At 34.3% G+C, this 17936-nt stretch overlaps 1 protein-coding gene across 1 annotated transcript in view; it reads right to left on the reverse strand.

Annotated features, from left to right (window-relative positions):
* Nucleotides 1–17936, reverse strand: part of UBR3 (ubiquitin protein ligase E3 component n-recognin 3) — a 194818-nt gene that overhangs the window by 146778 nt on the left and 30104 nt on the right. The window contains exons 2-5 of the mRNA XM_070476042.1: nucleotides 12222–12361; nucleotides 9109–9267; nucleotides 4727–4870; nucleotides 4124–4173 (exon numbers count right to left, since the gene is read on the reverse strand). Coding sequence (XP_070332143.1) covers nucleotides 4124–4173; nucleotides 4727–4870; nucleotides 9109–9267; nucleotides 12222–12361 — 493 coding nt within the window. The remainder of the gene's footprint in view (nucleotides 1–4123; nucleotides 4174–4726; nucleotides 4871–9108; nucleotides 9268–12221; nucleotides 12362–17936) is intronic.

Here is a 17936-nt window from a genome sequence, read left to right on the forward strand (position 1 = left end):
TATATCTCCAGTTCAGCTGACCTGTCAGATGACTTTAGTTTCTCAGCCAACAAATCACAGGAATCTCATAAGATAACCTAAGTGAGAACTGCCCAGCTGCCATTCCCAAATTTCTGAGTCATAAAATTGTTAACAAAACAAAAAATGGTAATTGTAAGCAACAAAGTTTAGGACAAATTTGCTGCACAGAAATAATAAGAACGGTTGGGTTTATCCAACTTACACTAAAAACTCTAGACCAGCAGAGAGGAGACCTAGCATCCATTTGCAACTCTACTACTAATGAGATGGAATTCACCTGTCGAGTGGATCAGTTAATTATTTGAAATTCAGCTTCCTCATTTACAAGAAAGTTAGGCAAGAGGAATGCTCTAGAATTCATAATTTTTTAAACCTTCAAATTGCCTCCTTCTGATTTTCATTTTTGTTTTGCTATATTATACAACTTTCCTATTTCTAGCTCAAGATTTGACTTTGTTAGTATGTAGGTCAATAAAAACATATATGAAATTTTTTATTAAAAAAATTATGACTGCAATCTTAAAATAGAAATTTTCCTATCACTAAAACTCTTCTATGACTGGCCCTGGGTAATGGTCTGGTCTTTGTACTTTTCGATACTTGTCATCTTAAATATAAATATGTGTGTGTGCCTTTTTTAAACAGAAACATACAATCTAATAAAATTTAAGATATGCCTACCCTATAGCTTGGGGCTTTCCAGATGCCACTAGTGGTAAAGAATCTGCCTCCCAATGCAGGAGACAGAAGAGACCCCGGTTTGATCCCCAGGTCAGGAAGATCCCTGGAGAAAGGAATGGCTACCACTCCAGTATTCTTGCCTGGAAAATCCCATGAACAGAGAAACCTGGCGGGCTACACTCCATGGAGTCCCAAAGAGTCAGACACAACTGAACGACTAACACTTTCACTTTTCACCCTGTAGTCAAGCAATTCCATACCTTAGAGAGTTATCTGCTTAAAAAGAAAAACAAGCACTGTATCTTATAATAAAAAATTGGAAATTATAAAAAGACTGGATAAACTGTAGCTTATTCATATTTCAGAATACTGGTAAAACAACTACAATGTATAAAATTTGAGTAAACTTTCAATTTAAAATTTTAAAACTAAACTTCATTACTCTTAATCCATGCTTTAATAAACTTATTTTCTCTGGAAAGACAAGCAAAAATGTCTATCATATGACCCACGGTAGCTGAAAATTTCAGTACTGAATCCCTTCTACATACAAAGCACTAGGACAAAAAACATTTATCAAGAGCCTAATTTGTATCTGGTTCATGAGAGGCAGTACATACATCATTCCCTTTAATCCTAATACTAAAATAATCACCAGTTTTTCATGAGAAAATTCATATTGAGAAGCTTAAAACCTGGCAGAAAGCATTGCGATACTATGAGGCAATATTCAAACTCAGATCTGCCTAACAAAAGCTCAAGTTCCTTTTAAAGAAAAACCAAAATGGGTATCTCTTCAATTTACATCCAGCTGAACAACTCTACTTCAAATTCTTAAGTTTTCAGATGTTCGAATGACCCCATCTTCACCCCAATTAAAGAATATGATAAATACATAAAGTATAAAAAGTACTTTTTTTTTAATTCGAGGATAACTGCTTTACAATGTTGCGCTGGTTTCTGCCATACAAAGTGAATCAGCCGTAAGTGTATATACACATAAGCCCTTCCTCTTGAGCTTCCCTCCCACCCCACTGCCATGCCACCCCTCTAGGGCATCACAGAGCACCAGGCGGGGCCCCCTGTGTTATACAGCCGCCTCCCACTAGGTATCTGTTTTACTACGTGGGAGTGAATATATATCAATGCTACTCTCTCAATTCATCCCACCCTCTCCCTCCCCTGCTGGGTCCACAAGTCCACTCTCTATGTCCGCATCTCTATTCCTGCCCTGCAAACAGGATCATCAGTACCATTTTTCTAAATTCCATCAGTCAGTCAGTCAGACAGCTCAGTCGCTCAGTCGTGTCCGACTCTTTGCAACCCCATGAATAGCAGCACACCAGGCCTCCCTGTCCATCACCAACCCCTAGAGTCTACTCAAACTCATGCCCATCGAGTCGGTGATGCCATCCAGCCATCTCATCCTCTGTCATCCCCTTCTCCTCCTGCTCCCAATCCCTCCCAGCATCAGGGTCTTTTCCAGTGAGTCAACGCTTCGCATGAGGTGGCCAAAGTATTGGAGTTTCAGCTTCAGCATCAATCCTTTCAATGAACACCCAGGACTGATCTCCTTTAGGATGGACTGATTGGATCTCCTTGCAGTCCAAGGGACTCTCAAGAGTCTTCTCCAACACCACAGTTCAAAAGCATCTAAATTCCATATATATGTATTAATATACTATATCTGTTTTTCTCTTTCTGACTTACTCCACTTGTATAACAGGCTCCATGTTCATACCCCTCAGTTCAACTGACTCACATTCATCCCTTTTTATGGCTAAGTAATATTCCACTGTATACATGTACCACGACTTCTTTATCCATTGATCAATCGATGAGCATCTAGGTCATTTCCATGTCCTGGCAATTGTAAATAGCACTGCTATGAATATTGAGGTGCATGTGTCTTTCTGAATTATGGTTTTCTCAGGGTATATGCCCAGTAGTGGGACTGCTGGGTCATAGGTTTTATTGTTAGTTAAAAAGTACTTTTAAATAAACTAAAAGTTTAGTTATAAAAAACAATTTAAAGATCAAAAAAATCTTACTGTCTTTAAATATAAAGTATACTTCACAAACTCTAGGTGGTCTCAGCTACAATCACAAAAATAGCATTTTATGAGGATGCAAATTGAAATTAAGTATTTTGAAGTTGTCACCATCAACAAGTATTTACTGAAACATAATCATAATTAAGGAGCAAATGATTATATAAATTATATTACACATAGAAGTTGCTGAAACAAAGAATCCAAGAGAAATGAACAGAAGGAACAGAGAGAGGACCTAAAGAAGAAAAGTGAAAGCAATGGTAATGAACAAAGAAAGGCCCTATTTCAAATCCTCTGATATCCCTCACAAAGTTACTTCTAGAAGAAATTCAAAAGCACTACACCCCTACCCTGGGCGTGCACTCACACAGAAGGATCTCCTTCCAGCACCCTACCATAAAATATGGTGTCGCTACAATGTACTTACGTACAATTAAAGTCACCACTGGCTATTCAAAAGTAGTATACTAAAAAAAAAAAGTAGTATACTAAACTGACTGTCCCATTTGTTGAAAATTAACAAGTTCCTGTTAATTGTTAATTAAATGAGCCTTCTTACAGGGAAACATGCTACTACAAACTTTAAATTATAAGGCATCAGACCAATTGTAACATATCCATAAAAGAAATCGTGCTTTCAAAAGAAGGATATTTGGCTTAGTTCATATGACATTATCACATCTAAATGGGTTTTTTCAAAGGAAAAAAATGTAAATGCTTAAAAACAATTTAGTTTTTAGAATGTCCAACATTAAATGTATAAAGCAATAAAAATATGAAATTTAAGTTTTATAAAAACCAAGATTATAAACAAATAGAGATCAAAAAGAAATTTTTCCTTATAAATTGTATACTAACAAACTACAGGAATATTATATGTAATTTATTAGAAATATTATTAATAAACTATAAAATTTGACATTTCAAACTGACAGCCTATTTCTCAGTACTTTGCTTTTAATAACTCTTGAGATATAACTTTATTATGAGATTAGAAAAGAAGCACATTTCATATTCTTCTAGCAAGTTATTCTAGACTTAGCTAATTTTTTTTTAAATAATTTGTACATATGACCACCACTTGGATAAATTTGGGGATATTTTCATAGGAGAAATATCTATGACTTCCTAGCTCTTGTTTCTAAACTATGAAAAGAGAAATGAATTTACAAATAAGAAGTAAAAATCTAGTTGCAGTCCTCATCCTGTCACTAAGTAATTCTGTGACCTTGACTAAGTTATTTCACTCTGAGCTTCAGTGTCCATGTCTACAAAATGAAGAATTTCAACTACAAAATATCCACAAATTTGTATGGTATCTCTAAAACTTTTAAATTCTACTTTTTAAATGTTAAATGGTAACTCACCTCATCTGAAGAATCTAGTTGTCCCAATGTTCCTGCTGCACTTGCAAAACCTTCGGAAAGGAGAAAAACGCTGCCCTTCATAACTGTTATATATTGCTTTAAACTTAAAATTATTTTACAACATAACAATATCAAAAGCTAAAGTTTTGTTAAGATAACTCATTCTAACAGTTATCTTGGCAGAATTCAACAGTTATCTTTAATAAATCTGGGCCCAATCAGTTTATACTTCAATAGGAAACCTCCAGTGAAAACCCAGATTTAATCATCACAAATAATGTTTCAGAAGGATTGCTTTCTTTTCTTTTTAAACCATGGTTTACTAAAATATTGAACTACTAAAGTTTTGGGCTACTATTAAATAGCAACTGCTACATTTTTCATGAGTTCAAACTAGAACCTTTGATAAACTGAATCCCTTTGAAGAAAAACAGAGTATCTTCTTTGACTAATCTATCCTTTCTTGCTTACAAATTTTTACTATTTTTATTACTTTCCTTACAAAGAATGACACAGCACTTAAATTTCTTCAATAATGAGTAAAGCTTGAGGGGTTTCTTATTTTAATACAGAAAAGTTACCATTGTTCAAATTAAAACAAACCTTGAACTGCCAGAGTGCTAGCGCCAGCAGATGGCTCTTGTATACCATATACAAGTTTATCCTCAGGATATGTAAGTCCAGAGCTCTTCAAAGCTATAAGGTATTTTTCATGACTTTTCCTTGCACAAGCATTTTCTCCAAGACCTAATATTTAAAGTACATTTAAAAATCAGAAAAAAAAATTCCATTCAAAACATAAGTACCTCCACCTCAATAAATAATGTATACACATATAAAATAGATGACTATTCTAATTGGAGGGGAAACCCTAGAATGAATAAGACAAAATAGCTATCAGACATTTCTGTGCTCATGTTTGGCATTAGTAATGTACAGCATGTTTACAGCAAATAATGAAATCCAGTAAGTAACTGGTCATCTTAAAGATGCCAGAGATTATATACAAAACACAGGGGGTTCAAAGATTAATAAAACATGATTCCTATCTTCAAGGAACTTTTATTGTAAAGAAAGGCAGATAATATGGTAAGTGACAAACCTGTAGCAGACTTCACCATTTGGTTTCACAATCTGTGCTCTTATAATACCATGCAACCAGACTTACCCAAAGCAAAGTTTTTGGAAAGGGTTCCTAGGGAAGATAATACTTGAGTGGAATTTTCAAATATTATAACTGAGACTATTCTTAATTTCTGTTTTGCAAGCATAAAATGTTTTTATAATGACACTCAGGTAATTAAAAGCATAACTTGTACAGAAGTATCACTTAAAACAAATTTATTCCAAAATTTTGAGAAGTTTAGGTTCTAGAATTAAACAATCCTAGACATTTCACTTAGCATTTGATCATATTAATGTGAAGTTTGTCTTCTGTTTTGATTTCTAGTATATTATGGAGAACAGAATAATAATAAAAGAAAATACTGACATTTGAAAGTTATTTAAAAGAAAAAATTATTCTCTGAAAGCCAAGTTACCATGTCATTTGCCACCTCTTAAGCTGAGAAGCCTGGCGGGCTACTGTCTATGGGGTCACAAAGAGTCAGTTGAGTGACTAAGCAAACAGACACACACATACAAGGAGACTATACATCTTTAATTAAGGTTTCAATCTCTCTGATTATAAAAGTACATAGTAAATGAGTTTCTGTAATAGTTGCTGAGCTTTCCTCAATTTCCTCTCTTTGCTAGTCTCAATAATTAGAATAGAATAGCTTAGTTTTTTTAAATCTCTATCCAATCTCTGGGCTAATTAAAAAAAAAAAAGAAAATAAAACCTTCAGCACATATTAAACAGGAATACATCTATCCTTCAACTCAAGTCCAAAATTAAAAACAACCACAGTTTATAAAAAATAAAGGACTTCAAGGGTCCTATGTAAGAAATGACTAAATATCTTCTGAATAATAAAAATCATGCGTTTATCTCAGTAACAATAAATGAAATTTTAGGAGTACTTTTAATTAACAAAATATATTTCAGGGACTTCCCTGGTGGTCCAGTGGTTAAGAATCCCTGCTTCCACTGCAAGGGGTGCAGGTTCACCCTCTGGTCATGGAACTGAGATCCGGCATCCCATGCAGTGTGACCAAGAGAACACAAAACTTTCCTATAATTATTTCTTAATTTAGTTGAACATACTTTCCTTTAAATTGTTGAACATATCTGTAATAGTTTTTTAATCTCTTTATCTGCTAAATCCAACATCTAGGCCATTTCAAGGTCAATTTCTATTAGTGTCCTTTTTCTTGGTTACACTGCACAATTTCTTATTTTTTTGTATGTCTAGCAGTATTTATTATATACTGGATATTCTGATGACACATTATCATAGAATCTGGATTCTGCTATCTTCCTTTGAAGAGTGTAAATTTTAATTCTGCAAGATTTACAGCCTGATCACATAGAATTTCTCAAGACTCGGTTTTATAGTTTGTAAGAGACAAATCCCTATCCCTTGCTATTATACAGTGGAAGTGACTAATAGATTCAACACATTAGATCTGAGAGACAGAGTGCCTGAAAAACTATGGACGGAGGTTCATGACACTGTACAGGAGGCAGCAATCAAGACCATCCCCAAGAAAAAGCAATGCAAAAAGGCAAAATTGTTGTCTGACAAGGCTTTACAAAGAGCTGATAAAAGAAGACAAGAGAAAGGCAAAGGAGAAAAGAAAAGATATACCCATTTGAATGCAGAGTTCCAAACAATAGCAAGGAGAAATAAGAAAGCCTTCCTCAGTGATCAATGCAAAGAAATAGACGAAAACAATAGAATGGAAAAAACTAGAGATCTCTTCAAGAAAATTAGAAATAACCAAGGGGAAATTTCATGGAAAGATGAGCACAATAAAGGACAGAAACGGTATGGACCTAAAAGAAGCAGAAGAGATTAAAAGGTGGCAAGAATATACAGAAGAACTATACAAAAAAGATTTTCATGACCCAGATAACCACAATGGTGTGATCACTCCCCTAGAGCCAGACATCCTGTAATGTGAAGTCAAGTGGGCCTTAGGAAGCATCACTACAAACAAAGCTAGTGGAGGTGATGGAATTCCAGTTGAGCTATTTCAAATCCTAAAAGATGATGCTGTGAAAGTACTGCACTCAATATGCCAGCAAATATGGAAAACTCAGCAATGGCCACAGGACTGGAAAAGGTCAGTTTTCATTCCAATCCCTAAGAAAGGCAATGCCAAGGAATGCACTTATCTCACACTCTAGCAAAGTAATGCTCAAAATTCTCCAAGCCAGGCTTCAACAGTACATGAACCGAGAACTTCCAGATGGTCAAGCTGTATTTAGAAAAGGCAGAGGAACCAGAGATCAAATTGCCAACATCCAATGGATCATCAAAAAAGCAAGAGAGTTCCAGAAAAACATCTACTTTTGCTTTATTGATTACGCCAATGCCTTTGACTGTGTGGATCACAATAAACTGTGGAAAATTCTTAAAGAGATGGGAATACCAGACCACCTTACCTGCCTCCTGAGAAATCTGTATGCAGGTCAAGAAGCCAACAGTTAGAACTGGACATGGAAAAACAGATTGGTTCCAAATCGGGAAAGGAATATGTCAAGGCTGTATATTGTCATCCTACTTATTTAACTTATGTGCTGAGTATATCATGCAAGACGTCAGCCTGGATGAAGCACAAGCTGAAATCAAGATTGCCATGAGAAATATCAATAACCTCAGATATGCAGATGACACCATTCCTATGGCAGAAAGCGAAGAACTAAAGAGCCTCTTGATGAAAGTGAAAGAGAAGAGAGTGAAAAAGCTGGCTTAAAACTCAACGTTCAGAAAACTAAGATCATGGCATCCAGTCCCATCAATTCATGGCAAATAGATAGAGAAACAATGGAAACAGTGACAGACTTTATTTTGGGGGGCTCCAAAATCACTGTAGATGGTGACCACAGCCATGAATTTAAAAGATGCTTTGCTCCTTGGAAGAAAATCTATGACCAACCTAGACAGCATATTAAAAAGCAGGGACGTTACTTTACCAACAAAGGTCCATCTAGTCGAACCTATGATTTTTCCAGTAGTCATGTATGGATATGAGAGTTGGACTATAAAGAATACTGAGCACCGAAGAATTGATGCTTTTGAACTGTGGTGTTGGAGAAGACTCATGAAAGTCCCTCGGACTGCAAGGAGATCCAACCCACCCATCCTAAAGGAAATCAGTCCTGAATATTTATTGGAAGCACAGATGCTGAAGCGAAACTCCAATACTTTGGCCATCTCATGCAAAGAGTTGACTCACTGGAAAAGACCCTGATTCTGGGAGGGACTGGGGGCAGGAGGAGAAGGGGATGACAGAGGATGAGATGGCTGGATGGCATCACCAACTCGATGGGCATGAGTTTGAGTGGATTCCGGCAGTTGGTGATGGACAGGGAGGCCTGGCGCGCTGCGATTCATGGGGACGCAAAGAGTTGGACACAACTGGGCGACTGAACTGAACTGACTGAAAGGTGTAAAAACTATTTTATATTACAGTACAAACATATGTAACAACTTTAAGTTTCATAACTTAAATTTTACATCAGTATAAAATCCGAGGTCATACACATAAAAGTTTAGGATACCAAACATGAAGACACGAGAATGATGGCTGTTACTGTTTGGAGAAAGCGAGGTAGAGTATAATTACAAATATGTCACACCAAACTTGGGAAGTCTGGGTTCTAATCCCAACTCCAAAATCAGTTAATTGTGATGTCTTGAACTGGTCATTTAATTTTTCTGGGGTTGTTTCTTTATCCATTATATAGGAAGTATTCTTAATAACTTTTAGCTTTAGCATTCTACTAAAAAACCTACATTTTACTTTTAAGTTTTATTTTTCATTAGTATAGTAATATAAGTAAATTTTAACTTTCTTCTGTTTGAAATTTTACTCACCAGAAGTCAGATCTTTGTAGTTTTGTTGGTTTGTTAAAACCTGAGTAAGAACAGACCGCATTGCTCCTCCCATTTTAGTTAGATCTTCTAAAAAGGAAATTTGAGGTTCCAAAAGCTGAAGGACTTTATTAAGGTCTTTCTCTGATGGAACATCAGCTGCTAAAAAAAAAAAAATGCAATCAATTTTCTTTAAAATATTTTGCTAAGAATAATATTTTATTCCCTTAAAAACACAGTAACTTAGATAACAGCATTTTATAATCAAAAAGTTAATATAAGAACTCGTTTCAGAAAGCAGGAACCTACTCAGCACCCAGCTAGGGTAGACTTGTTTAGGAATTCAGTCCTCTGAGAAAAGACTGATGGAGAAAAGAGATGACTTCATAAGGTACTGGGTGTCCCAAGTGGCTCAGACAGTAGAGAATCTGCCTACAATGCAGGAGACCTGGGTTCAATCCCTGGGTCAGGAAGATCCCCTGGAGAAGGAAATGACAACTTACTCCAGTATTCTTGCCTAAAGAACTCCATGGAGGCAGGAGCCTGCTGGATCACAGTATATGGGGTCGCAAAGAGTTAGAAATGACTGAGTGACTTTCACTCACTCATTCACTCACTCACTCATAAAGTATTAATCACTTAATATGTGTAAAATGCATTCAACTGAGGGTTCTATACTTACAGATATATACATGTAATCAAAAGATCATCTCAAAATTAGATGAACAGAGTTTAAGAAAAAGTTAAGATTACTCTCTAAAACAAAACAAGACAGAAATCAAATATATTCAGATAGTACAAGAATATTAGGACAAAATTATATCAGTTCTAAATTAAAATCTGTGTAGCAAATAACCCATCCTTTATCATATTCCAAAAATAAAGACTCATGTTAGCTAAAAGTCAAAGCAACTAATTAGAAAAATATGATGTTTTTACTAAAACAATTTTAAAATACCAGGCAAGATATGCTGGTAGAGGGGAAGAGAAGAAATCTAGAAATCTGGACAGCAAATTAAAAAGAATAGTTAAGAGGAGAAGAAAAAGAAGATGTTTTAGAAAAACTGAGGTCTAAAAGAAAGAAGTGAAGAGAGAAATTTACAGCTTAATTATAACTGGTTAAAAGAAGAATGCATATAAGGGAGCTAACAGGGGGCCTGTGTGCCCAAAAAAGGAGACATCAAGTTCTTTAAACATTTATTGAGTATCTACTATATGACAAACACTGAGAAGCAAAACTAAGTAAGACATAGTTCCTACCCCCAAGGAACCCCCAATCTAGTTCAAAGATAATCTGTGAATAAAATTACAGATAACTCTGAGTCATGGAATCCAAGCCAAAACCTTACTTTCTCAGTGGAAAACCAATACTGTGTATTCTTCTTCTTTCTATTCTCCCCAGTGACTTATGTCACAACGTAGTAGAAATTTAATTAACATTTGTTTTTTATTTCCAGGGGCTCTAACACAAGCTCTGACAGAAACGATGGTAGGGTGAAATGGAAAATAGAACTCCAGGTAACTGTCAAACCATAAGATTACCTCAGCTTCCATTATCTCAGATTGGATGATTTCAAATATTCTTTTTTTTTCTCTTTAATTTCAAACAGTGATCTATGCACAAATGAATGTAGTAGTTTACTTTTGCATAGACATAAGAAATTAATGCTGAGTACAAGCAGTAATACAGAGAGAAAAAGTTCATGAACCTAAGTTCACAAAATTCATCTTAAAACAAAAAAAGTGCTCCCATTCATTCCTTTATGTTTTCAGATAATGGTAACATAATTATCAAAACTATGTACCTATGTCATCCACCTCTTATAACTGTTAAGTGTCACCAAGGAAAATATAAATATAATATATACTCATATTAATTACTCTTTGATTAACTAATGGTAAGCTTTAAGATTTGCATAATAAGTGATTTCTACCTATTATTTTTCCAGAATAGGACACTTGTAGCATAAAATGTGAATATCCAAAAAATCTGTTAACTAACATACATAAAATAAAATGTAAGGAAATTTCAATAACCCTGCTGGTCTCCAGTTCCTTCATTCCAAAGAGAAAGCAGTTTGGGACTAAATCAAAATAATATTCCTTTCTCTATTTTAATGCATACCACAAGTATTTGTCAAATACAAAAGACTATATTCTGCTTAAAAGTAGAAGTGAGAAACTATAAGTATTTGTTCACTATGCAAATAACACAATAGTTTTAGAAATGATGACGATACTATAATTCTTCACACTTCTAGATGCAAGAGAGAAGATAAACATGTGTGCCATAGCTTCAAATTGGATTTAAGATTACTTACAGTATTAAATAATTTAAAAGCTCTAAAAGTAATGCAAATGCAGGCCCTTAAATGATAAAAATGCAAGTATCTCTAGAAAGGCAAAAGCCATCATAAAAAGTTAATGTTTGGTTCATACCACTAATTGATATCTGTAAGTCACAACATCAGACTGAGAACTTTTAATAAATGATATCTAAGTTGAGACATTTAACTAAAGCATATTAATCAAGATTGTGACTAAATCTTAAAAAGTAAGTATAATGATAATTTGCATGTTTCTTTTCTCTTTTCAATACAATCAGGATGCTCACAGAGATACATTCTACCAACAATATGGGAATAAGCAATTTGTTCCCTAAGTTGTTATATAAAGAGGGGAATAAATATATATAGACCTCTACAAAAAAGGAGGAGGGAGAGAGATTGGTGAAATAGATTATCTCCTAAAAATCTAAGTTAAAGTCAAACACTTTCAAGACTTCTTAATTCTGCTCTATCACAATACAATCACAAATCAAATCACTTCAACCCCATAAAATAATTATTTCCTCTTCTGCAGAAGGCCAAATAAGTTTGATCAGAGGCATTTATGACCCAGCAAAACAGATTGCCACACTGTGCCTACTACAAGGTATCTATGAGGTTATATAATTGATATTTAGTGTGCTTTTATTTAGTATATCATAATCATCACATAAAAAACGTTAAGCAAAAAAAAAAAGGTATCTGAAAAAATTTACCTCATTGTTAGTGCTAAACTTTGTTAATTGAGAACTTAAAAAGAGTACTAACAAAAAAATGGATTAAACATACCTGGTTCATTATAGCCTTCTCTTAAATACTGAATAAGACAAAAAATAAATCTTGGAAGAACAAATTCAGACATCATCAGTAAGTCTTTGGGGACACAGGGAATATTTGAACTTGATTTAATTTGATGCCTTTTGCAAAACCTGTAATAGGAAAAAGAAAAAAAAAATTAATGGTGCTGTCAAATCTGCTAAGAATATATTAATTCTATTTACAATATCCATAAACAGAATGTGGGCCAATATCAAAAGGAATGTCTTACTCTTTTTATGATTTTAAGGCACCAAGTTAAAAGTATGTAGTTTTAACTGATCTTTAAATAAAAATTGGCACTGAGGAAGATTTCTTCCTAATAAAACATCATATCAGTTACATTTCAACTAGAATACAAAAAGAAATCTCGTTACCAACTTTATACTTTTTAACTGCAATTTATTAGTTTCAAGGATTAATTTATTACTTTTACTTTATAAATCATTAAGTAAAAATTGATTATTTCCTAAACTTGGGAATTATAAACTGGGATTATTTCAAAAACTTGCATTTTCCATTCCTTAACTATTTCTAACTTATTGCATTAATGAATAGATAAGTGATATAAATACTTAAGAGTTTATTTGAAAAGTATATACACTTAAGTATGCACATTTCTTCTGATCTTATTTATACTAATTTTAAAGTATGATTGGTATATTTGAGCAAAATTGAAGTAAACTATTTTATATTTATAATCTGAATGGTCATAAATAAGGTATTTTGTGACCAAACACAAAATAAACACACTAAACATGAAACAGACCTAGAAAGAAACTTATTACAACAGATGGAGAAACTATTTTAGCTGAAAAACATAAAAATCTGAATAGAGAAAAACCACATTCCCAAATGGAAAAAGACTAAAAAAAAAGTCTCTTCCACCAAATGCAATGACATTAGATTTAAATTTCAGTGGGACTAATCACAAACGAATTCTAAAGTTCAAATGGAAAATCATATGTGTGAAAGAGAATAAGTAAAATATCTTACAAAATGATTAATGATAGTGATCTACACTTTAAAACATAAGACAAACTCAATATAATTTAAAATATGCAGTAATGTCTCCATAATGACCCATATGGGAAAAGAATCAAAAAAAGAGTGGATATATGCATATGTATATAACTGATTCACTTTGCTGTAAACTATATGCCAATAAAAAAAATTTTTAATAAAAACAAAATAAAATCTGTGATAATATGATATCAATAAACCACAATGGATTCTAGAAACAGACTATGTAATACCTAAGTCAATTAATGTGTGGGCGGGTGGGTAGAAAATTTTCAATAAATTGCTAAAGGACTAATTGGTTACATTGCAGGAAATAAATTTGATCCTTCTCTTATACCATATACAAACTATATTCCACATAGATGAAAAATCAAGCAGGAAAAAATTTACCAGGAAGAAAATAAACCATTACTCATATTATCTCAAAGAACAGAAGTCAAAGTCATAGAAGAAAGCTAAAAATTGGCTACACAAATTAAAAGTTTCTATGCAGAAAACAACTACAAACTGGAAAAAACATTTATAACATATAAAATATTAATATCTATGATCTTTAAACTCTTGAAAAATGGGTTTAAAAGAAAATAATTCATAAAAAAACAGCCAAGGTCATGGGCAATTCACAAAAGAAGGGAATGACCAACAAATATGAAAAGATGTTCAAGTTCTGCAACAATCAAATGAATGAAGTTATTAAAATAAAAAATGAGCAATTAGAAAATCACCATTTTGTGATACCTATAAAATAACTGTCCCATGCAATGGAGTCATTAAAGAAAGGCTTAAAGAGAAATTTTCCACTTAGAGAGCAGACTGTTACATCCATATCAATCTTAGTATCACCAGAAGAGGGAAAAAAAAAATCAGATGCAATGATGCTTCTGAAGTACACAGTGCCATTTACAAACAGTTTTTACCAAACAAGTTTAACCGAAATGACACTAGAGCTAAGTAGTGAAGTCTCTAGAGCTAAGAGATAAAGAAATAAGTTAAATGACACCATAAGAAAGTGAATAGAAAAATCATGAAAGTAGAACATTATATAGGACAACTGACTCCACTGCAGCTCATCACTGCAACCTGCCAGTGGCTGACAGAAGAAGGAGGCAGAAGGAGCATGGGTTAAGGGGCCTGAGACACCCAGTAGCCAAATGCAACATGTGAACGGATTCTAACCTAAACCAACTTGGAAAAGGCATTCTTTAGAAAACAGAAGTCCAAATAAGAACTGAGTACTAGTTTGTTAAATAATTTTACTAGGTAAGATAATGGCATTGTGGTTATGTAAGAAAATGTTCATGGATATTTAACAGTAATAAGGAATTAACTTTGTGGAGGTATGACAACAGCATTGTGGTTATCACTGAATAGGACAGTCTTGTCTTTTAGATATCTCTATATAAGTGTTTATGAATAAAATGCTACAATGTATGAGACTAGCTTCAAAACAATTTGGTTGTGTAAAGGAAAATAAATAGGAGTATACCAAGCCCAGCTTGAGTTGATAACTGTAGAAACTGGGAGACTGATAAGGGGTTCTGTTACACTCATTAAGCAGAATGTGGGCCAACATCAAAGCCAATGAAGTACCACCACTTTCAGATTTTTAAGACATCAAGACAAAAGAATGCAGTTTTAACTGGTCCTTAACAAAACATCACCAAAGGAGTTTTTTCCTAATAAAATGTTGTATCAATTAAGTTACACTCATTGCTTTTATACCTGTATGAAATTTTCTCCACTAAAAGGCTAAAAATTTTTCTAAAGAAAGAAAATACACTGAAACATATAAGGCAGTGATCAAACATGTTTGGGATTTGTTTCAAAACATTTTGGCAAAAGAGAAAAAAGAAGAAAATGAGGCAAACATGTCAAAAATCTTGATAAATATTGAGTCCGATGATAGGTGTATGGAGGTTCAAAGTTCTATCTTTACCTTTGTGTATGGCTAAAATTTTTGATAACATAAAAATGTTTTTTCATCTTGCAGATTAGGGAAAATTCACTTTATTAACTCACTGGAAAGCATGTTCAGAAATTTGTCATCATACACAGGGAAGGATAAATAGATCCAGTTCTGGATGACATTTTAACAGTATCTATTAATACTCTGGGCTTCCCTGCTGGCTCAGACGGTAAAGAGTCCACCTGCAATGTGGGAGACCTGGGTTCAAGCCCTGGGTTGGGATGGTCCCCTGGAGGAGGGCATGGCAACCCACTCCAGTGCTCCTGCCTGGAGAATCCCATGGAGAGAGGAGCCTGGAGGGCTACAGTCTGTGGGCGGCAAAGAGTCAGACACAAATGAGCAACTAAGCACAGAACAGCATTAACACCTGAGGTATTCATAACCTTACCTGAGCATTTCTACTTCTTGTAGTTAGAAATAATTCTAAATTTGCAAGAATATATCTACAGAGACTCAGATGTATAGAACAGACTTGTGGACTCTGGGAGAAGGCGAGGGTGGGATGTTTCAAGAGAACAGCATTGAAACATGTATATTATCTAGGGTGAAACAGATAACCAACCCAGGTTGGGTACATGAGACAAGTGCTCGGGCCTGGTGCACTGGGAAGACCCAGAGGGATCGGGTGGAGAGGGAGGTGGGAGGGGGGACTGGGATGGGGAATACATGTAAATCCATGGCTAATTCATTTCAATGTATAACAAAAACTACTGTAATGATGTAAAGTAATTAGCCTCCAACTAATAAAATGGAAAAAAAAAAAAAGAATATATCTACAGATATAGTCACTGTACCACAGTTTGCAATGCAAGAAAGTTAAGAATTACTCATGTGTTCAGTAATAAAGATTAACCAAAATTTTGTAAATCAATAAAAAACACTGAATTTGTTATAATGAATGAGGTAGATCAATAAGTACTGAAGTGGAATTATATCTAAAATAAATGAGAAAAGAATTGCATACCATACATATAAATGTACATATATATAAAATAATCTTTTATAAATAAAATTTTGGACAAAGAATAGAAAAAATAACATCTGTAAGAATAAAAATATTCAGAGAAATGTACACCAAATTTTGTAGAAATTAACTGAAAATGGGATACAGCATACTTTTACTGTCTACATTAATTGTGCCTACAATGTTTAAATTCTGTAAGATAAATATATGTATAACTATGTAATCAAAAGGAAAAAACCTACCCCCAAAATGAACAATAAGTTATGCCATTCATTTGGCTTAGTTTGACAATCTGAACGTTCATTATTAACCTTTTTTGGCTAATAGACCCTTTTCAGCATCTAATGAAAGTTATAACTCTTTCTTAAGAAAAATATACACAAACACAAAAAAATAAAACAGAGTGCTCACATACTACTTAAGTCTATCTACCCTTAAAGCAGAGCTTCCAAACATCAGGTCAACATATTATAGTGTAGAAACAGATAGACTGCCTCAGTCCTCACATAGATAGACGGGCAGGGTCTGAGCAGCCTCCTCAGCTGCTTCTGTGTCCCATCCAAATATCATTTCCATATTTATCACAGAATGAAAAAAGTTAGGGAAAAAAAAGTCATACCCTAAGGTCTTCCCTGGTGGCTCAGCTGGTAAAGAACCCACCTGTAATGTGGGAGACCTGGGTTCAATTTCCGGGTTGGGAAGATCCCCTGGAGGAGGGAATGGTTACTCGGTCCAGTATTCTGGCCTGGAGAATTTCATGGACCAGATAGTCCATGGGGTCACAGAGTCAGATAGAACTGAGCAACTTTCATTTTCACTTTCACTTTTCATTACACCTAGAAGTCCAAATCTTTATTTAAAGGAAAATAGGAACTTAAGAACTTCTTTCAGATGGGGTACATAAAATCTAAGTAAATTCAAAGAAACTTTTAAAATTCTCCTCTAAATCTAATATAATTTAACTGAAGTGCTTATTAGCATGAATGTAGAAACAGAAAGCTTTCTTAGACGCTTTCTGTGTACGAAAGAAATGAAATCAAAACAGCTACTGAATGGAAAGTGAAGAACATCTGAACAGTGTCAAATGGCTTTGAGGAATAAGATTTCAACCTGGAACAAAGGTGAAGGAACAGCAAGAATGGTCTAAGCGACTAAGAAACTAAGGTCACAGAATAACTGTAAGATACTATGCGTGTGTGCTAGGTCACTTCAGTCGTGTCCGACTCTTTGCAACCCCATGGACTGTATAGCCCACCAGGCTCCTCTGTCCACGGAATTCTCTAGGCAAGAATACTGGAGTGGGCTGCCATTTCCTTCTCCAATAAGACACTATGAGATTGACAAACAAAATTGGTTTTTGCATTTTAGTCTAAGAAATAATACAGGTAACTAAAACATCTTATTACACAGCAAGTGCTCAATAAAGGTTTGGTGAAACAAAGATTTAATCTGATAGCAGAATTCCAAAAATAATTTCAAGGGCATCCAATTAAAGAAAAAACAGAACTCATTTAATAATCCCAATTTTTGAATATGTTTTTAAGAACCACTATATGCCTGGCACTTAGGCCTTAGGAATAGAGGCCTTGCTCTCATGCAGCTAACTTCCTATCGAGGGGAGAAGTGGGTTGAGGCAGAGGATAGAGAAACAAATTAATACGAAAAATAAGCTCTACAAAATAATACCATAGCATGATTTAGAGAACGGGTCAATAGGCACCTTTAAATTGGGTTT

The sequence above is a fragment of the Odocoileus virginianus genome, chromosome 13 (assembly GCF_023699985.2).
Source record: "Odocoileus virginianus isolate 20LAN1187 ecotype Illinois chromosome 13, Ovbor_1.2, whole genome shotgun sequence".
Taxonomy (NCBI): domain Eukaryota; kingdom Metazoa; phylum Chordata; class Mammalia; order Artiodactyla; family Cervidae; genus Odocoileus; species Odocoileus virginianus.